The 22077-nt window shown below is 41.5% G+C and overlaps 1 protein-coding gene across 1 annotated transcript in view; it reads right to left on the reverse strand.

Moving 5' to 3' along the window:
- Positions 1 to 22077, reverse strand: part of PCNX2 (pecanex 2) — a 225416-nt gene that overhangs the window by 28726 nt on the left and 174613 nt on the right. Inside the window, exons 26-27 of the mRNA XM_075924756.1 lie at positions 5375 to 5628; positions 2594 to 2827 (exon numbers count right to left, since the gene is read on the reverse strand). Of these exons, the coding sequence (XP_075780871.1) occupies positions 2594 to 2827; positions 5375 to 5628 (488 nt within the window). The remainder of the gene's footprint in view (positions 1 to 2593; positions 2828 to 5374; positions 5629 to 22077) is intronic.

Raw genomic sequence — 22077 nt, forward strand, 5'->3', positions numbered from 1 at the left:
TCAAAATTCAGAGGTTTACTCTTTGGAATGTCTTTAACTCATATTTTCATTATAATAGTCTCTTTAAACATTTATTTGTTGTACAATAACCATTACAGGACTGCTTGGGAATAGTGACCATAATATAATAACATTCAACATTCCTGTGGTGGGAAGAACACCTCAGCAGTCCAGCACCCTGGCATTTAATTTCAAAAAGGGGAATTACGCAAAAATGAGGAGGTTAGTTAAACAGAAATTAAAATGCACAGTGACTAGTGCCAAATCCCTGAAAGCTGCATGGAAACTTTTTAAAGACACCATAATAGACGCCCAACTTAAATGTATACCCCAAATTAAAAAAACATAGCAAGAGACCTAAAAAAGAGTCACCGTGGCTTAACCACCATGTAAAAGAAGCAGTGAGGGACAAAAAGGTATCTTTTAAGAAGTGGAAGTCCAATCCTAGTGAGATAAATAGAAAGGAACATAAACACTGTCAAATCAAGTGTAAACATGTAATAAGAAAAGCAAAAAAAAAAAAGATTTTGAGGAACAGCTAGCCAAAAACTCAAAAAGAAATAACAAAATGTTTTTTAAGTACATTAGAAGCAGGAAGCCTGCTAAAAAACCTGTGGGTCCCCTAGATGATCGAGCTATAAAAGGAGCAATCAAGGACGATAAAGCCATTGCGGAGAAAATAAATGATTTCTTTGCTTTAGTCTTCACGGCTGAGGACGTTGGGGAGATTCCTGAATCTGCACCATCCTTTGTGGGTGATGAATCTGAGGAACTGTCCCGGATTGAAGTGTCATTAGAGGAGGTTTTGGAACAAATAGAAAAACTTAATGTTAACAAATCTCCGGGACCAGATGGCATTCATCCAAGGGTTCTAAAAGAACTTAAATGGGAAATTGCTGAGCTATTATCTGTGGTTTGTAACCTATCCTTTAAATCGGCTTACGTACCTAATGACTGGAAGGTAGCCAACGTGACACCAATATTTAAAAAGGGCTCTAGAGGCGATCCTGGCAATTACATACCGGTAAGTCTAACTTCAGTACTGGGCAAATTAGTCGAAACAATAGTAAAGAATAAAATTGTGAAGCATGTAGAAGAACATAATTTGTTGGACAAAAGTCAACATGGCTTCTGTAAAGGGAAATCCTGTTTTACTAATCTGTTTGAGTTCTTTGAAGGGGTTAACAAACATGCGGACAAGGGGGATCCAGTAGATATAGTATACTTGGATTTTCAGAAAGCCTTTGACAAGGTCCCTCACCAAAGGCTCTTGTGTAAATTACATGGCCATGGGATAAGAGGGAAGGTCCTTTCTTGGACTGAGAACTGGTTAAAAGACAGGAAGCAAAGGGTAGGAATAAATGGTAAATTTTCAGATTGGAGAGGGGTAACTAGTGGTGTACCCCAAGGGTCAGTCCTGGGACCAATCCTTTTCAACTTATTCATAAATGATCTGGAGAAAGGGGTAAGCAGTGAGGTAGTAAAGTTTGCAGATGATACCAAACTGTTTAGGATAGTCAAGACAGAAGCAGACTGTGAGGGACTCCAAGAAGATCTCACCAAACTGAGTGATTGGGCAACAAAATGGCAAATGAAATTTAATGTGGATAAGTGTAAAGTAATGCACATCGGGAAAAATAACCCCAACTATACGTACAGTATGATGGGGGCTAATTTGGCTACGACAAATCAGGAAAGAGATCTTGGAGTTATCGTGGACAGTTCTCTGAAAACTTCCACACAGAGTGCAGCGGCAGTCAAAAAGGCAAATAGGATGCTGGGAATTATTAGGAAAGGGATAGAAAATAAGACCCAGAATATCTTACTGCCCCTGTATAAAACTATGGTATGCCCACATCTTGAATACTGTGTACAGATGTGGTCTCCTCATCTCAAAAAAGATATTTTGGCCTTGGAAAGGGTTCAGAAAAGGGCAACTAAAATGATTAGGGGTTTGGAACGGGTTCCATATTAGGAAAGGATAAAGCGACTGGGACTTTTCAGTTTAGAAAAGAGGAGACTGAGGGGGGATATGATAGAGGTCTATAAAATCATGAGTGGTGTGGATAGGGCTGATAAAGAAAAGTTATTTATTAGTTCCCACAATAGAAGAACTAGAGGACACCAAATGAAATTAATGGGTAGCAGGTTTAAAACTAATAAAAGAAAGTTCTTCTTCACACAGCGTGTAGTCAACCTGTGGAACTCCTTGCCAGAGGAGGCTGTGAAGGCTAGGACTATAATAGAGTTTAAAGAGAAGCTGGATAAATTCATGGAGGTTAGGTCCATAAAAGGCTATTAGTCAGGGGATAAAATGGTGTCCTTGGCCTCTGTTTGTCAGAGGCTGGAGAGGGGAGACAAATCGCTTGATCATTGTCTTCGGTCCACCCTCTCTGGGGCACCTGGTGCTGGCCACTGTCAGTAGACAGGATACTGGGCTAGATGGACCTTTGGTCTGACCCAGTACGGCCGTTCTTATGTTATGTTCTTATACATTTTCCCACAACGTTGTGCTGTATAGTTTAGACAAAAATCAATATATTCTTGAATCAACAAAAAGTAAGTATTCAGTAATTCAATATTACCCACTCACCTCTCTTCTTTTTCCAGCACAGTACTGAATCCAATCAAGATAAACACTACAGAAGCTAGCTCTGGTTATTCCTTGAAGACAAGGAACATAGTCCTCATCAATGTTAATGTTGAACATTGCAAGATCACGTTCAATGTAATGCCATTTGGCATAAGGCTGTAATGCCTTCTGGATTGATTCATCTTTTATCCAGTGTGAGATTTTGGGTGAATTTGCTGTAAAGTATATTATACTCTGTTGAAAAAATGCAAAGCGGTTAGTCAGAAACAATTCATTTATAACATATGAGAACAAATCAGATTAAGATGATACTATCCATAAATATATGTATTATTCCTGCTACTTGCCATCACTGATTCATAAAATTATTTATTTTGTGTGACTGTAATAATTTATGTCTAAATGAGAAATAAGTCAGCTAAACACTATCAGAATTTAAATGAATGGAACTTAAAGAATATTACTCAAACATCACACTTCGAATAGTGTAAATAGTGTAGACAGTGTCAATACTTGGGTAAATTAATTAGAAAATGTGGCAGTGTCTATAGTGCATATACCGTAAACGATGATGATGATGGTAAAATCTTATACATGATTTTCAAAAACAATATGTGGTTTTAAATGGTCAGAAAAATGTTCCCCCATGTGAACTTTCAGATTTCTGAGGGTGCAGTTTTCCCATTTCTTCAACAATCCACCACAATGAACACATCTACCAATTTAATTATAAAATAAAAACTTGCAATAGTGTAGACTATCTCTGTGAAAAACTCTCCTTATCGCTCTCTTTTCTCTGCAACAATAATTTTGTTTTAGTTGCCAGTTAATGAAGTTAATACCATAAGAAGAAAAACTGGATCTCTTTAATATTTCCACTTCATGGCAAATTTAGAGATTTCAAAATTGGTTTTTGTTTCATAGTGGAACAAAGGATGAAATTTACTAAGAAATCTGATGCAATGTAAACTGTACTTCTACTTTGCCAAACCTACAGTTATATGAAAGCAAACTAGATTCTCACACCTGCCAAATGATAGGTTGTGAACACCACAGAGCCTGCAGCTTACTGAAAACACAACCACACACATACCTCACTATTGCATATCTTTTAGTCCTGCTACATCGTAGCTCCCATGTGAACATCCATGGGTTGGATGCTGTAAATGATTTAATTACCTTTCTGTTAAATATTGCCTCCTCTGTCTTTTTCTGATGACCTCATCATCTCCTTAAAACCCTTCTATAGTTTAGCTGACTTTAAAAGAGCTAAAGAAAAAGTTTCAACTTGCCAAATACAGTTGCTCAGTACTTTAAAACTAATAAATCAGTTTGAATCTAACTAGGCTTCTTTATAGATCTCATTAACCCTTAAAAGTTAAGCCAAGCATTAAAGGACTCTAATGTCTTGAGAACTGCAATAGTTTAATTTAAGGTATGATTTAAACTAATATATTTAAACTAGTGCAAATAGTTATGTATTCTTATTTCAGTTTAAACAAGGAATATATCAATTTAGCTTAAATCAATTAGGAGCAGATTTAAGGTAACCATTTAAAAATTGAAATATGAGTGTTTACACTGGGTAATCCTACTTAATTAAATCAGTGCAAGATTGAATGCAGACAAGGCCTTACTGTGCATAAAACTGCTTAAGAAATTCTCATTTGTGATTTATATAAAAGTCAAAATAAATGACCAAAGTGATACAGTAGTCTTGATTCTTACTGCTTTTATTTACTTAACACACTTCACTATTACACACTGGGTCTCCCAGTCAGTGTAAATTAGCAAAGTTCTGCTGTAAATCCTGTTATTTAAAATGTAATATTTCTTGCAGATTGTTATGAACAGGAGGAATGCTGACCAGCACCTGGTGTCTAAGGGGTTAACTCAGGTACCTAGCAAAGGTGTCGACCGGCAGGGGGGAGGGAAGGGTTCAGGCAGTTAGCCAATAAAAATGCAGATAGGAATTTCAAACCAGGACAGAGGGCTTTCTCTCTCTCTTCTTTGTTTGAGATAAGAGCAGTTTCTCCCTAGTATTCAGGGAGATGGGAGAGGCTTTCTCTCTTCAAGAACAGACTTCTTTAAACGTGTAAGTAGGGAAAAGTTTAGATAGTCCGTCAAGGTTTATTGTTTTTGGGTTTGGAAATCATGTCTGAGCTGGCTAATTGTTTTTCTCTTTTGTAACTAAGGATTACAGCCCAGGGACTTTCCATGAGTCTATGTCAATTGTGGCTATTTTCCACATAGTCAATTTACTATGCTTGCAACAGTAGTTTTGTTTTGATGATAAAAGAATTTTTTTTTTTGATTAACCAGTATTGGTTGATGGTTGTGTCTTTAGGACTAAGTGCCTCGTTATCCAGGCAGAATCCATTGTTCTCTGGAGATTTCCTCTGTTTGTTTTCCCATCTCCAAGCAAAACAGAGGTTGGGGGCAGAGGGGAGAACGTTACCTTAGGAAGGGGATTTCCAAGTGACCTCTTCCCTGGAAAAGGATTTACTTTTATATTTTCTTTTAATCACTTGGGTGGTGGCAGCATGGAACCATTCTTGTCTTTTTTGGATCTCAGGATGACTGAGATTGAATAAGTTTGTCTCCGAGAGTGTCAGAGACAAGTTTTACAGCGTTTATTCTGCTAGCTGGCCCCCCATATCTGCACTCGGAGTGTTAGGTTGGGGGATTGAGCCGTGATACAAATTAACTTCACTATCTTTTGAAGTCTGCAAATTTCCTGCTTAGGAATGGTAGGTAGAACTCTCTTCTCTTATACTGTACCTTTATGTAATATCTGATGAGTATTCTTCGCAGATCAAACACTTGCAGCATTGTGGCAGCGTTGTTATCAATGATGCTATATCCTTCTAATATATACTGGGTTCGTGTTATTTCCCATGTCAGCCATCGGAGGTTAAAGGCTGCGTTGCATGATAGCAAGTGAGGCAAGTGACCTGGCTGACAGCAGCAGCAGCCTTCATTGTCTTCATCTCCTTCTGTTATAGCTTCCACTTCTCTCTGCTGGCAATATGTCCCTTGAAAGTTAGAAAGGATAGCACAGTTACAGGAGAAAAGAAACAAAGACCCCGTTCAAAGCTAAAAGTGTAACCAAATAGTTCAAACACTTAATTAAAGACAAATTAAAAAAAAGAGCTACATCAATGAATTAGATGTACTAATTGATCTGTGTACAGCAAAGAATAACGAGGGAAATATTGGTTATTTATTACTTCAATCCATAATGGTTGAAAGACCCAATCTTATGGCCTGGGCATTCTGGCATAATTACACAATCATATATTGGCTGCACCATATCCTCTAATAAAAACTTGCAAGAAAACAGCAATAAAAACTTTGGATGAATTGCCATCTTGCATACATCTAATTTATATTCATATGCTTTAAATCCTGCATCTTGGCAGAGGATTAGACATACACCAGGCATGTTAAACTCATCAGTCCCCAATCCACTCCCTCCCAAAAAAGCACTGAAGACATACATAGAGTTTTCAGTATGTCACAAGTAGAGGTTGGTGAATAATTGATTCTGTTGAGTCAGCCAGCAAACAATCCTCCACATCTCCCACCTCCCAGGTGAGTGTCTAAATCACCAGCCAAGAGTCACTCTCACTTTCTCCCTCTTTGACCCAATAAATATTTAAGAATGAATACAAAGTAGAGCTTGAGAACCACACATCCCACAAGAAGGGAGCCAACAGCCACAGAAGGCCACTGGTGAAGGCAGGAGTGGTCGGCACCACGCTCCCAGAAGGGATGGGGCCTTGGACAGAAGGGGTGGGGTTGGGGCAGCCAGCCCTCAATGCTGCCCAGAGTGTGGTACCCCTTCCCAGTGCACTGTGCAGCACTCTGGCAGCAATGTAAGGGGACTGGGCTCTGGCTCCCACCGCTGCCACTGTCATAGGAGCTCCAGGTCCTTTAGAATCGCTGGGCCTGGGGTAATTGCCCCTTTTGTCTTCCCTCCCCCCCACCCCGGTGGTGGTCCTGCCCCAAAACAACCTAGAGACTGCTGATTTGGATGCACACCTGGGAGGAAGTAAATCTGAGATCAAGTACAGATTCAGAATAAGGATGCTGAGAGGTGAGTAATTCGCTAATCATCTATTAAATAGAATTTTTATCGACCACGCGATTAGTCGATAAGGGAAAGTGCTCAGGACCAGCTTGTGCTGGGTCCGGGAGCTACCCCTGCTGTGGCTCTGCAGTTAAAATGCAGTAAGAGCTAAGCGGGCAGGCAGCCCTGCTCTTACTACATTTCAACTGCAGAGCCACAGTGGCGGTAGGTCCCAGACCTGGCACAAACTGGGATTGAGCTAGGTTGCCTGCCCAGATGCAGCAGCACTGGGGGGGGGGGGGGGGGGGAGAGGGGGGAGGAGAAGAGAGCCAGCACCGTGGAGACAATGTTTTTAAGCCAGCTTCCCCCAGCACCAGCTTCTGCTCCCCCTCCCCTTGCTGCCTCTGATACAGAGCAGCAAGGAGGGGAGATGCAAGTAGTCACCTACTCCCTTACATCCCTAGTTCAGAGTACAGGTTCAAACCTGAGTCTCCCACATCACAGTCAAGTATCTTAACCACTGGACTAAAGGTTACAAAGGAACAAACAAAAGACAGGACTATGTAGCACTTTAAAGACTAACAAGATGGTTTATTAGGTGATGAGCTTTCGTGGGCCAGTCCCACTTCCTCAGATCAAATTGTGGCAGAAAATTCGCACAACCATATATACCAAAGGGATACAATCAAAAAAAGGAACAGACAGACACACCTGGCGGTCTGGAAAACTTTTCACTGGCCAAAGCTAGCAGGTAAAGTTCTCATATGGTTCCAGTCAGCTGAAACTACATGTTTTGGTCAATAAACTTGAGACAATCCAGCCTGGGCTCTGGCAGATCAGCGGGGAGGCAGATTGCAGAGACACTGCCAGCTAGCCGCTCCCCCTCAATTAATTCAAAGCAGCTCTAGCTTAAATGCCTCCAGTGATAGCTACTGTGAGAGTAGACCATGAGCAGAGTAGCAGTCAAGTGGTCTTGCAGGCTTTAAAAAAGATTGGATATCATTTTTAGAAAGATGTGCTCTAGTTCATACAGAAGTACGTAATAGGCTTGATGCAGGAAACACCTGATGACATTCTAAGCCTCATTTTAGGCAGAAGGTCAGACTAGATTATCATAACAGTCCCTTCCAATCTTCACATCCATTCATCTTATCCCAAACCACTTAGCGCATGAAAAATAAAAGCCAAAGCAGCAAACTCCATGAGGAAACCCATAGGTAACCAGTGCAGCTCACAGAACATCTGTGTTATGCACTATTGATGCATAACTTGGTTTAGTGAGCATATTCATCCATGTTACGGGCCATTACAAAAACCCCTATGCAACTACATATGTCCAGTGTAAGCCCTGTTCTGAGCTCTTAAGACAGCTTTAAGTGGTACATAAATCTTGAATGGACCCTTTGCAAATGGCAAATTTCACTCAGAAGAGAGCTGTTGAATTCAGCTTCAACTGATCTCAAAAATGGAGACATTTGCTAGAGATGTCATTCCTCAGACAGAAGATCTACTCAGCACAACACTTTGGATCTGAAATTAAAAAGACCATGTTTACGGGTAGTTTCTCACTTACTGTTTTATTATTTCTATTCAGGACCACCGATGGGGGAGAGGAGTGGAAGGGGGCAGCTGCCCTAAGCCCTGGTGATTCAAAAGTGCCTACCACCTGCTACTGTGGCAGCAGTGGAAGCGGAAGCCCAGGGCCCTTTGAATTGTTGCTCTGGGAAGCATGGAGGGCTGCATGGGGGAGGCTAGCCCCAGCCCTGCCCCTTCTGCCTGAGGCCAAGCCCCTTCAAGGGGCACGGAGTCGGGCCCCCTCCCGCCTTGCTCAGTGGCCCGGTGAGTCTGTCAGCTCTATTGTTTCTAAATGCAGGACAATGTAGCACTTTAAAGACTAACAGGATGGTTTATTAGATGATGAGCTTTCGTGGGCCAGACCCACTTCCTCAGATCAAATAGTGGAAGAAAGTAGTCACAACCATATATACCAAAGGATACAATTAAAAAAAATGAACAAATATGAAAAGGACAAATCACATTGCAGAACAGAAGGGGGATGCGGGGGGGTGGGAAGGGGGAGGAAGGAAGGTAAGTGTCTGTGAATTGCTGATATTAAAGGTAGGGAGAGTGGGATGTTTGTGAGTTAATGGTATTACAGGTGATAATTGGGGAAACTGTCTTGGTAATGGGTGAGAAAGTTCAAAGACTTGTTAAGTCCTTGTTGGCAAGTGTCGAATTTTAACATGAATGACAGTTCAGAGGATTCCCTTTCAAGTGCAGATGCAAAAGGTCTTTGTAGCAGAATGCAGGTGGCTAAGTCATTTAGAGAGTGTCCTTTCTGGTTAAAGTGGCAAGAAACTGTTTTCTCTTTGTGATCTTGTCTGATATCTGTTTTGTGGGCATTAATCCTTTGGCGAAGTGTCTGAGATGTTTGTCCAATGTACATAGCAGACGGACACTTTCGGCACATGATAGCATAGATTATATTTCTGGATGCGCAGGAATATGTGTTCTTGATCTTATAACTCTCAACTACCCACCCAGAGAAATAAAAAAGCAAATTGAAAGAGCCAGACGAATACCTAGAAACCATCTACTTCAAGACAGACCCAAGAAAACCAACAATAGAACACCACTTGTCATCACCTACAACCCCCAACTTAAACCTGTCCAACACATTATCAATAAACTACAGCCTATATTGGAACAGGATACCATACTCAAAGAGGCTCTGGGAGACAGACCCATAGTCTCCTATAGACAACCACCTAACCTCAAGATGATTCTTACCAACCACCACAGGACATACCACACTAATACCAACCCTGGTACCTTCCCTTGCAACAAACCCCGTTGCCAGCTTTGTCCACAGATTCATTCTGCTGATACCATTATTGGACCTAACAGTTTCTTGCCACTTTAACCAGAAAGGACACTCTCTAAATGACTTAGCCACCTGCATTCTGCTACAAAGACCTTTTACATCTGCACTTGAAAGGGAATCCTCTGAACTGTCATTCATGTTAAAATTCGACACTTGCCAACAAGGACTTAACAAGTCTTTGAACTTTCTCACCCATTACCAAGACAGTTTCCCCAATTATCACCTGTAATACCATTAACTCACAAACATCCCACTCTCCCTACCTTTAATATCAGCAATTCACAGACACTTACCTTCCTTCCTCCCCCTTCCCATCCCCCCGCATCCCCCTTCTGTTCTGCAATGTGATTTGTCCTTTTCATATTTGTTCATTTTTTTTAATTGTATCCTTTGGTATATATGGTTGTGACTACTTTCTTCCACTATTTGATCTGAGGAAGTGGGTCTGGCCCACGAAAGCTCATCATCTAATAAACCATCTTGTTAGTCTTTAAAGTGCTACATTGTCCTGCATTTTGCTTCAACTACCCCAGACTAACACGGCTACATTTCTATCACTATTCTATTGTTTCTCTTACAAGATCATTTTCTTGCTGATTCACTTTTGCATCTTCATCATCACTGAGCTTTAATTTTGATGGGCAGAGCAACGTAGAATGTTGTTCCTCACAGGGCAGCAAGTACACCCCAGATGATAGTTACAAAGGAACAGACAGACACACCTGGTGTTAAAAATGAGTTAAAAATTAAAACAAAGACTATCTATTTTTAAAAAAGGACTTTGGATTTTTTTTCTTTTGGTTAGCATTTAAAATGATTCCTACAACTCCTAATGAAAATGTTATTGCTTTAGATCACATAAAAAAAGTAGAACTACCATACAATACCAAATGAAGTGACATTCCCCTTGAAGATTTTAAGATGTGCCTTCTCATCTATGCACATGAACACACTGAAGTCAATTTTATTGCACCCATGTAACAGAGAAGAATTGGCTATAGCGGTCTTTATGACTAATAAGCATTATTATTTAGTTCGAAGTAACACCCACAGTATACTCAGTGCTTTCTAAACACAGATAAAGGCATAGGGTGAACTCCTGGCCCCAGTGAAACTAATAGCAAAACATTATAAAATAGATTGCTATATAAACATATTGACAGTCTCCCCCATACACATTCTAAAATCTAATAATCCAAATAGCAAAAATATTTACAAAGGAAGGTGATAGTGGGCAGGAGGGGGAAACTGAATGATTTTGTAAAAGAGACATAAGATTAGCAAATATCTGTCTTTTGGGGGGGTGGGGCAGCACTGAAATTTAATTTTTTTTTTTAAGTTTTTCTATCAGGTTTTTTACATGAAAGCTACTCCTGTATGGAACCAGAGAGTATTGTAGAGTAGTTGACACATAAGCAGTACTGTCTGGACAATTTAAGTATGATAGGTACATACAATAAAACAGATTAACATATCCCTTCAGATAGCCCTAAAATAAACATTTCTCTTTTCCAGTCTATTACAAAGTACAATCCATGACCTACAAATGTGACTTTGACAGTGAGACAGATACAAAGAGAGCTGCTTCTACTGTACATTTCACAGATTTCTACATGAATTAAGGTTTAACATGCAATTATATATATAAAAAAAAGGCAACAAGTGTTCTTGATCCTCTAGGTCAATGGAAGTAAAGTGGACAAAGAACTATTCCTATGCACGTAGTTTATATATTTTGGATATCAAAGACAAATATGTGCAATTTTTTTTCATTTTTGTTTCTGTTTTCAGCAAGTAAGGTTCCAAAATATTAAACTGGATTTAACAAAACATAAATCTTCATCCTTGACCCTAATGTAAACAATATTGCAGCAAACTGATATTAAAAATGACATACATGGCAATTTTTACCATAAATTAAATCAATATATAATATAATGACTGATGTCATGGAACAGAAAGTGCTTCAAAAGGCAGGAATTATAACAAAAAGTAGTTTGCATATTTTGTGAAGTTAAGGGCTATAATGACACAACTTGCCCAGAGCCCAAAGACTCATGCAAATGTCCATAAAAAAAGGCAGCTCGTAGATACCACTATCTTTAAATATCTGTGAAGTTCGGCCTCTGAAAATTACAGATCTCTGGGTGCAACATCTCTTGGGAGGCTAATACACAAGTCATGTCGCAGATAACTGTGTGCTGAGCTCTGGCCAATCTGACTAATAGTGACGTGCACTTTCATTAGCATTTGGTTGTTGAAACGTGAAGACATTCTATATGTGAAAACATTTTCTCACAAAGAGTCAGGGAACAAACCAAGCAGTCTAGTTGGTTACTTTGCATATTTAGCCTGTCCTGAGGAGCAAATAGTAAATGATTTTGAACAGCAAGTCCCATTTGAGATTATGAAATTGATACTAACGATAAATCACAGTATTTACATTTTCTTTCACCTGGTATCAGATTTATTATCTTGAAGGGGGCCCTGGCATTCAGTTAACAGGCCAGAGTGTTTTAAGTATGGGAAACAAGATTTACTTACTAAGGAGCAAATCTTGTCCTTCCTCCAAAGAAGGGTCCTGATCTAGCCAAATCGAACAGTATTGTCTGCACCAAGCATTCAGAAATCTGAGCCAAGAATTAATCATAAAACTGAAGAGCAGTGGAGCAGAAAGTGCATTAATGTATGCAATAATTAAGCGTGCCACTATTAAATAGTAAAATACAGGAGAATATTTGTACTGGTAATTAGTGATTTTGAAATCTAAGGGAAAATATTTTACAGTTTATAAAAAGAATAGGTTCTATTACTTCTCACACTAGATGAATCATTTACTGTGACACTTGCTAGTATAGATGAGACAGATTCATTTGCAAAATATCCACATAGGATGATTGCCAAAAATCTCCTGTTAATGTAAAAATGTGAGCCAACTCAGTGAAGCAAGGTCAATCTATTTGAGCCCAGGAGAAAACCAATGTAAAAACTGACCTCTCTCTTTTCCTGACACATCAGGATTTAAAAACTCACTTGTACTCTGCCAGAATTACCTGACCTAAATGAAAGTCAGGAAATTGAAACTCATGACTCTAATCGGACTCAATAGGATACACAAACTGATCCCATTTGATGACCATCTATCCCATCAAAGAGATTTAATGGTTTCAAAAATAATGGGATTAATTTTTTTAAAAAGCCTTCGATTTTCAATTTGCAAACATAGGAAGGGAAAAACCTTTTTTAATTTTTGCAGGGAAATACATCAAATACACTAACACAATAATATATATATATATATATAGTACTTCTACAGGACTTTTCATTTCCAGACTAAATACGTAACATCCAAGGGTCACAAATAAGGGCAACTGCACCTGAATTCTCCTTCCTTGGACCCTCAAGGTTACCCATGCTAGACTTCTGGCTCCTCACTGTTCTCAGCCTGAGAAGTTATTACCTCTCCAGTGGTGGAATCACTTGATTCTCCTACTTTCCCTCTGGGACCTGGGCTGCAATCCCTGGTGCTAATTACCTCAGCATGTCTGACAGGCTCAGAGCCTATAGTCCTGTTCCTTCCAGGAGCAAAGACAGTGATAGCTAGTGACTGTTTCATATGAGCACTGTAGTGCAATCTCTTTATCATGAAAGTGCAATTTACAAATGCAGATTTATTTTTTTACATAATAGCACTCAAAGTGAAAACTATGTAAAGCTTTAGCACTTTCAAGTCAAAGCATGAAGGGGGGCATATAAATGTTTAACATATCTGGCCTGTAAATACCTTGCAACACCAGCTACAACTGCCATGAAAACACTGGTTCTCGCTTTCAGGTGACATTGTAAATAAGAAGCAGGCAGCATTATCTCCTGCAAAGGTGAACAAACTTGTTTGCCTTAGTGACTGGTTGAACAAGAAGTAAGACTAAAATGAGTTAAATCAGGGGAATTGAAAAATACTATTTCTTTTGTTATCTCTTTTTTCAGTGCAAATGTTAATTGAGCACTGTACATTTTGTAAGCTGTGCTACAGCTGAAATCGACATATTTGAAAACGTATGAAAACATCCAAAACACTTATAATAAATTTAAACTGGTACTCTATTATTATTTAGCATTGTGATTAAAACTATGACTAATCGCGGCTTTTTTTAAGCAGGTTAATTTGTTTTGCGTTAATTGTCTGCATTAGCTCTGAGCAATCAACAGCCCTGTTTACTGGGATTTCTAGGTGCTACAAAATATAAATTATAGCAACATTTAAAACCAAAGCATTAAGAGGAAACAAATCTTAAAAAACCATAAACCAGTCTATACACTTGACTGTCTTTGCCTGGGAGACAGGAAAAGCCCAATTGCTTTCTAACACTTTCAGGGGAACTGCATTTGTCTTCCATTGCAATCTATTCTCCTCAGGCATAGCTGATTCAGCTGCTCCTTTTCTTACTGCAGAATGCCCTTCCCATGTTCCTTTGATCTCTAGGCTCCCAGCTGCAACAAAACAGCTGAGTAACTTGGGCTGGAACCTAGAAGCAATCTTTACTGCTAATGTCTTGTAATTATCTTCCCCACCTAATGTGATGGATGACTGCTTATCTAGAGCTATTGTGTTGCCTTCTTAATTGTTTTTCCAGTAGCCCCCATTAAACTAGGCCAATACATTCTTACAGGAAAGTCCAATAACCCAATATAGCTGTACTATAACTCTACTTTGCTGATCGCATCACATGCACTTATTCATAAAATGATTACAGGTCCATATCCAGAGACTGTTACATAGCAGCTCTGTGTCCACCACAACCACAAATAGAGTTCTCCAAAGATATTGCTGCCTCTGCGGAGCCTGGCTACCGAAAATCACACAATTGTGAAGAGCTGTAAAATGATCAAAGGGGTGCAGACATGGCTGTGAGCATTCCCATATGAGGGTATGAAATGCTCCATCCACCTAAGCATCTTCTTTTCCCTTTAATCTGGGAAATTAACAAACTGTAACAATCCCCTGGAGGAGGAATGAATTGCACCAATAGGGAGTGGTTAAAAAAATCCCCCTTCCTGAAACAAGCATCCTATTTGGCTCTAGAAGTGAGGGGAAACAATATGGCTTTGTAAAAGCATGTCCTAACCTCTGGTAGCAACCTAGCAAGTTTCAAGAATGGATACATGGAAAACAGGTAGCTGTGGTGGCCGGACCACTGCTCACCTGGTAGAATGAAGCTTTTAGTTCTTCTAGTACTGGGACTCCTGTCTGGTCATTACAGGCCTCGATGCACTCAAATCGATCCCATGAAAAATTTAAGTGTTATAAAAACTAACTATGCTACAGCTATTGAAAGAAGCAGCTACCAAACTTTGTTTTAACTAACAAAAATAAAAAGTTTAAAAAGTGGAACAAACAAGAAAAGAGATGGTTGCCTCACTACTCCAGGGGCCCTTCTTCCAGACAATGTCATGAAACTGCATTGCACTGAGGACACCCCTCCAAAGGAGGGAACCCAGGTTATTTGGAAGAGCTAATAATAAAGGGGAACTTAATGAGAAATATAGACATCTGGGCTTATGATTACTGGAAAAAACCACATGGTAAGTTGCCTTCCAGGAGCAAAGTCTGTGGACAGCTTGACAGATTTATGTGCAGTGCTGGGGGGAGGGCGGGAAGGGATTAGTAGCCATAGTACATATAGGGATCAGTGACTTAGGAAAAGGTAAGAAAGAGCTCCTGATGGACAAATTTAGGCTTCTCAATGAAAGTTTGAACTTCAGGACCTCCCTGGTAGCAGTTTCTGAATTGCTTCCAGTTCTACATAAAGGGCCAGTAAGACAAGCTGGGAGGAACTGAAGATAGGTGGGGATGATTTGGGATGTTCAAATCTACACATAATACACATGCATCTCCTCATAGTTTTACTACTTAAGATGGTTCAGTGGCATGTAATCTTCTAAAGAGGGAATCTGCAAAGTAATTCCATGAGGAAAATTGCTAGGCCTGTCACAGAATCACAGATGTTACAGATGGAAAACAACTATTATTAGACTACCCAGTCCTACTCCCCTGTGTCTCTCCCAATGCAGGCTTACTCCCTATTGTACATTTTTCTAATATTTTATCTAATCTAGTTTTATATGTCTCAAGTGGTGTAGTAAGAGGGTCAAATATCAAGAGTGCATACCTGTTTCACCTATAACTGGCAAGATAAATATGATCACCATCTTGCTTTTGTTGGGCTGCAGCTAAATTACTGAAATGCACTCTGCTCGGGGATGAAAGTGGGCATCAGAGAAAAGTTGAAGATGGTCCAACATACATCACTATGGTGATCTCCATATGTCCGGTGTTCCCCATCCAATAATAGTTCTAGTTCTATTCCATTTGCTACCTACCATGGTATTTGAAGCTCCAAGGGCTAAGAATAATTTACAAAACACTCTGTAGACTGGGACCCAACAGCCACAGGGCTCGCCTCTCAATTATTTCATCAGAGACACTGTTGCTGATGGAGCCGAAGATGAAACTCTTTGGTGCAGCAGAAATAGCTGTCTACTAATATTAGAAAGGTGTGAACCCCAAGGATGAAAAGGATTTATTTAGGACTGTGTATGAGGACCTAACCATTAAGTCTCCCTGCTTTTGTTCTCTCTTAGCTAAATGACATATATCGAATTATTTCAGTCTTTCCTCAAATATGATTTGCTCCTAAGGTGACCAGATTGCAAGTATGAAAAATGGGGATAGGAGAGTGTGTTTTGGAAGGAGGAAATAAGTGCCCGTATAAGACAAAGTCCTGAATATCAGCTATACAGCTGTTATCAGCCACTACTCTCATAAAATCTGGACATCTAGTCACCCTAACTACTCCATACACCTGAGTATTATTTATTTAGGTAGGTAGGTAGTTGATCTTCTCTGAACTCCCTTCAGCTTGTCAATCTTTTTCTGGCAGTATAACAAGTTCAACTGCACATAGTCTATAAAGACAGGGACACTTTTGCTTCCTGAAAGCATGAAACTATTGTTTATTACAAAAAATGAAAAGAGAGTTACAGCCCTTGTTTAAATAAAGAATGATTCTTGCTAATAGTACAGAGCCTTCAGATACAAAATTCACATACATATTCCCTACAATTGTAACGTGCTTGCTACTGCAATACAACTACATACGGTGCAAATATACCGTAGAATGGAAAAATATCTGGCCATACTACTTTAATGATGTTACTGTGCCTGGAATGCATAATTTAAAAGGGCCACATTCATTAATCATTTTTTAGTGGTAGTGGTGGGAGGAATAAATTAGAAAATGCATAGAAAACCCCAGGGGTGATTCCATTGCTGCTATCACAGCTGCCTTCCACAGATGTGCAGCTACATCTGTGGCCATGCTGTGCCCATTTCCCAAATTCATCACACAAAGTTCCAAATGAATCCTGACTATCACATTTGCATCATCAGTAGCAAAAATCATAAAAGAAATTTAGTAGCTAATTGCGTTATTGAAAGACAAAGGGAGTGGCTCTCCCTGGTGCAGGACTGGACCCAGGCAATGCCGTGTAAGTCTTCTAGTGTGAATATATAAGTGAAAACTTTTTCTCTTTTACTTCTTCAGGCCATCTCTTCTTAGACTCTATATACTTAGGTAGTTATGTGGCTCCAAGAACCATAGGCTACGTCTAGACTGGCATGATTTTCCGCAAATGCTTTTAATGGAAAAGTTTTCCGTTAAAAGCATTAGCGGAAAAGCGCCTCTAGATTGGTACGGACATTTTTCCACAAAAGCACTTTTTGCGGAAAAGCGTCCGTGCCAATCTAGACACGCTTTTCCGCAAAAAAGCCCCGATTGCCATTTTCGCGATTGGGGCTTTTTTGCGCAAAACTAATCTGAGTTGTCTACACTGGCCCTTTTGCATAAAAGCTTTGCGCAAAAGGGACTTTTGCCTGAACAGGAGCAGCATAGTATTTCCGCAAGAAGCACTGATTTCAGAGAGTAGGAAGTCAGTGTTTTTCCGGAAATTCAAGCGGCCAGTGTAGACAGCTGGCAAGTTTTTCTGCAAAAGCAGCTGATTTTGCGGAAAAACTTGCCAGTCTAGACGCAGCCAATAGTGTCTGTGCACTCACACAGTAATGACTCCCCCCACCGTACTCCTGTGAGGTACCAATGAATTATCATCATCCCATTGTATAGATGAGAGGATGAAGCATAGTGAGATTCCCAATTTGCCCAAGGTCACTGTGACAGGGCATTTGCCCTGCACTGGCCCTTTAATGGCAAAACCGCAGCCCTGAGTAAGGGCTGTGAGCAAAGACCCAGCTCAGGCAGTTCTGGCTAATGAGGACCCAGCTGGGGGGCAATAAAAAGGAGGACTCCTAAGGGAAAGGGGGAACTTACTGCTTCTCTGGAGAGAGAGCAATAGGGACCTGACTGCCAGGGAAGCAGGAGGCGTCCTGGTGGTAGAGCAGTGCTGAGGCAGGCAGGATGGCAGGGCTGGGGAAGCTCTGGTCAAGCAAGTTCCCAGGCTGCAGGGCCTGAAGCAGCCAGGTTAGGCAAGGGCAGCAGGTCCACACCCCTTTGCCAGTGATGAGTGGCCGTTATAGCCTGCAGTTTGCCCCTGAGGCAGGGGCTAGATGAAGACTGGCAGTGGGTCACAGAGGCAAGGTGGGTTCAGAGGAATTGGGGGGCCCCTGGGGAGGGGAGGACACTGGAGTGGGCAGTGCTGGAGAGTAGTGTCCTGAAGAGGATGCTGTGGTCAAAGAGAAACACGGGGGAACACCACCTAGAGGGAGGTGTCCAGCCAGCCAAACAAGCTAATTCCCAGGACTGCCAGCTGGAGGCGCTATGGGGGTGAGTCTGCTCTGTGACAGTCACAAAGGAAATTTGTGACAGAGCCAGGAACTGAAACCACATTGCTTGCTTCCCAATCTAATATGTTACATATAAAGCAGCAGTTCTCAACCCATGGATTACATGTGACCCAATTAGCACACAGCTCCGGCCCAACTGGGTGCTAAAAATAATTCTGGTCCAGCATGGGGCAGGGTGGGCTAAGTTGGAGTCAGTGTCTTGCAGCCTGCCCGAGTGTGTCTGCTGGCAGGAAGCTGGTGGGTGCCACAGAGGGACTTAGGGTGGGAGAGTGCATCTATGGGTATGTTTGGGGGGTGGGGGGACTACTGGGAACTAGGAATTTGCTGAGATGCTGCAGCATCCTCACATTTAGGGGCTGCTTCCCTGTCTCCACTTCTCCTTGTTCCTGGCTTCCACTGGGTGCTCCACTCCTGGCATGGGGCTGGGTCCCAGATGCCTATCCATTTGCCACAGCACTTGGGTCTCGATTGTCCCGCTGCTGCCCAGGATGCCACTCCTGCTCTGCTGGAGGGCAGTGGGGCAGGCATAGGGGACTGTGAGCAGTTTTGGGGGGTGTGTGCTGTAGTTCTTAACCTTTGGCCCACCTAACACACTGATTAATATATTACAACCACTGCTATACAGTCATCTTGCCACTGACATCTAATAGTACAACACACAACCTTCCTCAAATACCACAAGTCAATGACCTTGTCCTTGGGAGACAGGCCAATCCTCATCTACAGACAACCCTCCAACCTGAAGCAAATACTTTATAGCGGCCACATACCATACCTCAGATACACTCACCCAGAACCTAGCCCAGCAACAAACCCTATTACCAACTCTGTTCACGTGTTTATACAAGCAACACCATCGCAGGACCTGACCACAACATTGGGGGCTTAATTGCACATCCTCTAATGTGATCTATGCCAGCAATGCCCCTCTGCCATGTATATTGGCCAAACTGGACAGTCTCTACAACAAAAGATTAATGGACACAAATTAGATATTTGAAATGGTAACACACACAAACCTGTTGGGAACATTTTAACCTACCTGGTCACAGTAGTTTCCTCTAAGGTGCACGCCTGTGTGGCCGTGCGCAAAGAATTCTAGGCCCACCCACCTCTTTTCCAAAGCCATGCAGTACCACTTACTTTTCTGCTGGACCTGGAAAGCAAGTGGCGAGGTGGATTCTAGCTCCTGCGGCTGCCACATGGCCCACTGCTCTGTCAGCTGGGGTTGGGGCTGAATGATGGGTGGGTGCTCTAGTAGCCAGGACCAGAGCCATGGCCACATGCCAGGTAGCTGGCTGCTCTGGCTGGCCCGCTGGCACCAGGGGCACATGGTGGGTGGCTGCTCCCGCCGATTGGCCGGGGCCACATGGCAGGCAGGCCAGCGGATGCTCTGGCCAGCCAAGACCAGGGCTGGGGCCATGGAATGGGTGGGCAGTGCTCCGGTTGGCCAGCCAGATCTGGGTCCACATGGTGGGCAGGCTCATGGCTGCTCCGGCCTGCTGAGACCAGGGCCATGAACTGTGCCTCCCATCTGTGTCCCCTCTAGTCTGTTTTTCTCTTCCCTTTTTGTACCTCCATCCCTTCTCCAGCCTCTTCCCTGTCACAGGAAGTCTAAGTAAGGCTCAGAAACACTAACATCTGGATTAACCATTCTACCAAAGAAAGAACTAGGATTTCTCTTCCCATGTCCCCTCCCACCCCAGCATTACTCCAGGTCCCCCATCCTTTTCCCCACATAATAACTGAATTGTTTTGCTCAAATAATGCTGCAAAAGAGAATCAGAACATAGGAAGATGCCAAAAAGTACTGGACTAGAATAAGGAACCAGTCTTACCCCACTGAAGTTAACCAGAGTTTTGCTATTGACTTGAAAGAATGCAGATTAGAGCTCAAAAGTTCTCCCCTTTGCAAAATGTTTATTAAGGGTATCTGAAAATAGTTTTCTTTCTGTATCTGTTGTTGGGTAAGAAATTCAGGCATTACGTGACTGAGTTTAATTAAGCTAAACCTCCACATGTACCAAACATAATGGCTCAAAATATGCCTGTATGGTTTGTTTAGTCATTAGATCACCCGCTAAAAATTTCTGAACTCTAATTAATATGTACATAAAGCTGTCATTCCATTATGCTAGATGTACATAGTTGTGCCTCAGTTTCCCTTCTGTACAGTTGTACGGTCACATGCTTTCACAACTGTGAGGTGGTCAGATATTGGAGTGAAGAAGGGTGGGGTGAGTTCCTTGGTAGACAGACTGCATGTGTCTCAGTGAGGCTGCAGAAGCACCATTAACACAGGCCTTGTAAACCTGAACTCTGATGCCTTGAGAAAAGAGTAACGCTTCCCTCGGTAGGTGCAGCTTCTCCCTCACCTGGCTGTGGGTCTCTTTCATGTGCTCCTCACATTGGACCTAGCCAGCCCCTTGGGTCTACCTCATGCCTTGTCCCCCATCTGCCCCCATGGGCACTGAGGGGGCAGAGAATAGCTACAGCACAGTGTTAATTATCCCTTGTTTTAGTATTCTTTCTTACATAATATATATATATCTAAAGATATTTGTTAGTAATAGGTGGGTGCCACAGTGGCACACATCCGAACAAATTCACATGGATGGAAAATCTTAAAGAGAACACTGCTGGTCACTCACATGTGGATTTTAAAATGGCCATTCTTCTACAAAGGAATTTCACTGTTAGAGAGAGAGAGACTGCTGAATTGGAATTCATTTACAAATTTGACATTGTTACCCTGGGCTTGAATAAAGATATTAATTGGCTAATGCACTACAAAGCTAATTTCCCTTGCCTTTGACATTCACATTTTCATATCAAAAGCTATGAATGGGACACATCCAGCCCACTTAATTAGCTTCACTAACATGGGTTCTACAATTGATAGGTACGTCTTTTGTTGTTATATATACAGATCTTGGATTCTGTTATTTCCACTCTAACTCATCTGATGAAGTGGGTCTTACTCATGAAAGCTCATGACTCTATATATTTTTGTTAGTCTCTAAAATGCCACAGGATTACTTGTTGTTTCTAAAACATTATGGCTGCATCTAGACTGGCAAGTTTGTCTACACTGGCCGCTTGATTTTGCGCAAAAGCACTGACGTTCTACTGTCTGAAATCAGTGCTTCTTGCGCAAATGCTTTGACGTTCCCGTTTGGGCAAACGCCCTTTTCCGGAAATGTTTTTGCACAAGAGGGCCAGTGTAGACAGCTAAAAACTGTTTTGTGCAAAAAAGCCCCGATGGCGAAAATGGCGATCGGAGCTTTCTTGCACAAACCGCGTCTAGATTGGCACGGACGCTTTTCCGCAAAAAGTGCTTTTGCGGAAAAGTGTCCGTGCCAATCTAGACGCTCTTTTCCGCAAATGCTTTTAACGGAAAAACTTTTCCGTTAAAAGCATTTGCGGTAATTCATGCCAGTCTAGACGTAGCTCTTGTGTCTCTAAGAACCCCAATACCTGCTCTGCATATTTCTTCCTCCTACTCCACTGCCTTGCCTACTGCTTGCTTTCTGCACCCATTCCTCTGTATGTTGTTCATTTAGATTATTAACTCATTGGAACCGGGAGCTGCTTCTTCAACACAGTTAGGCTGCATCTACACTTCAGGCTTCTTGCACAAGAACTGTTTTGTGCAAGAGTTCTTGTGTAAA

This window comes from Pelodiscus sinensis, chromosome 3 (genome assembly GCF_049634645.1).
Source record: "Pelodiscus sinensis isolate JC-2024 chromosome 3, ASM4963464v1, whole genome shotgun sequence".
Classification (NCBI taxonomy): Eukaryota; Metazoa; Chordata; order Testudines; family Trionychidae; genus Pelodiscus; species Pelodiscus sinensis.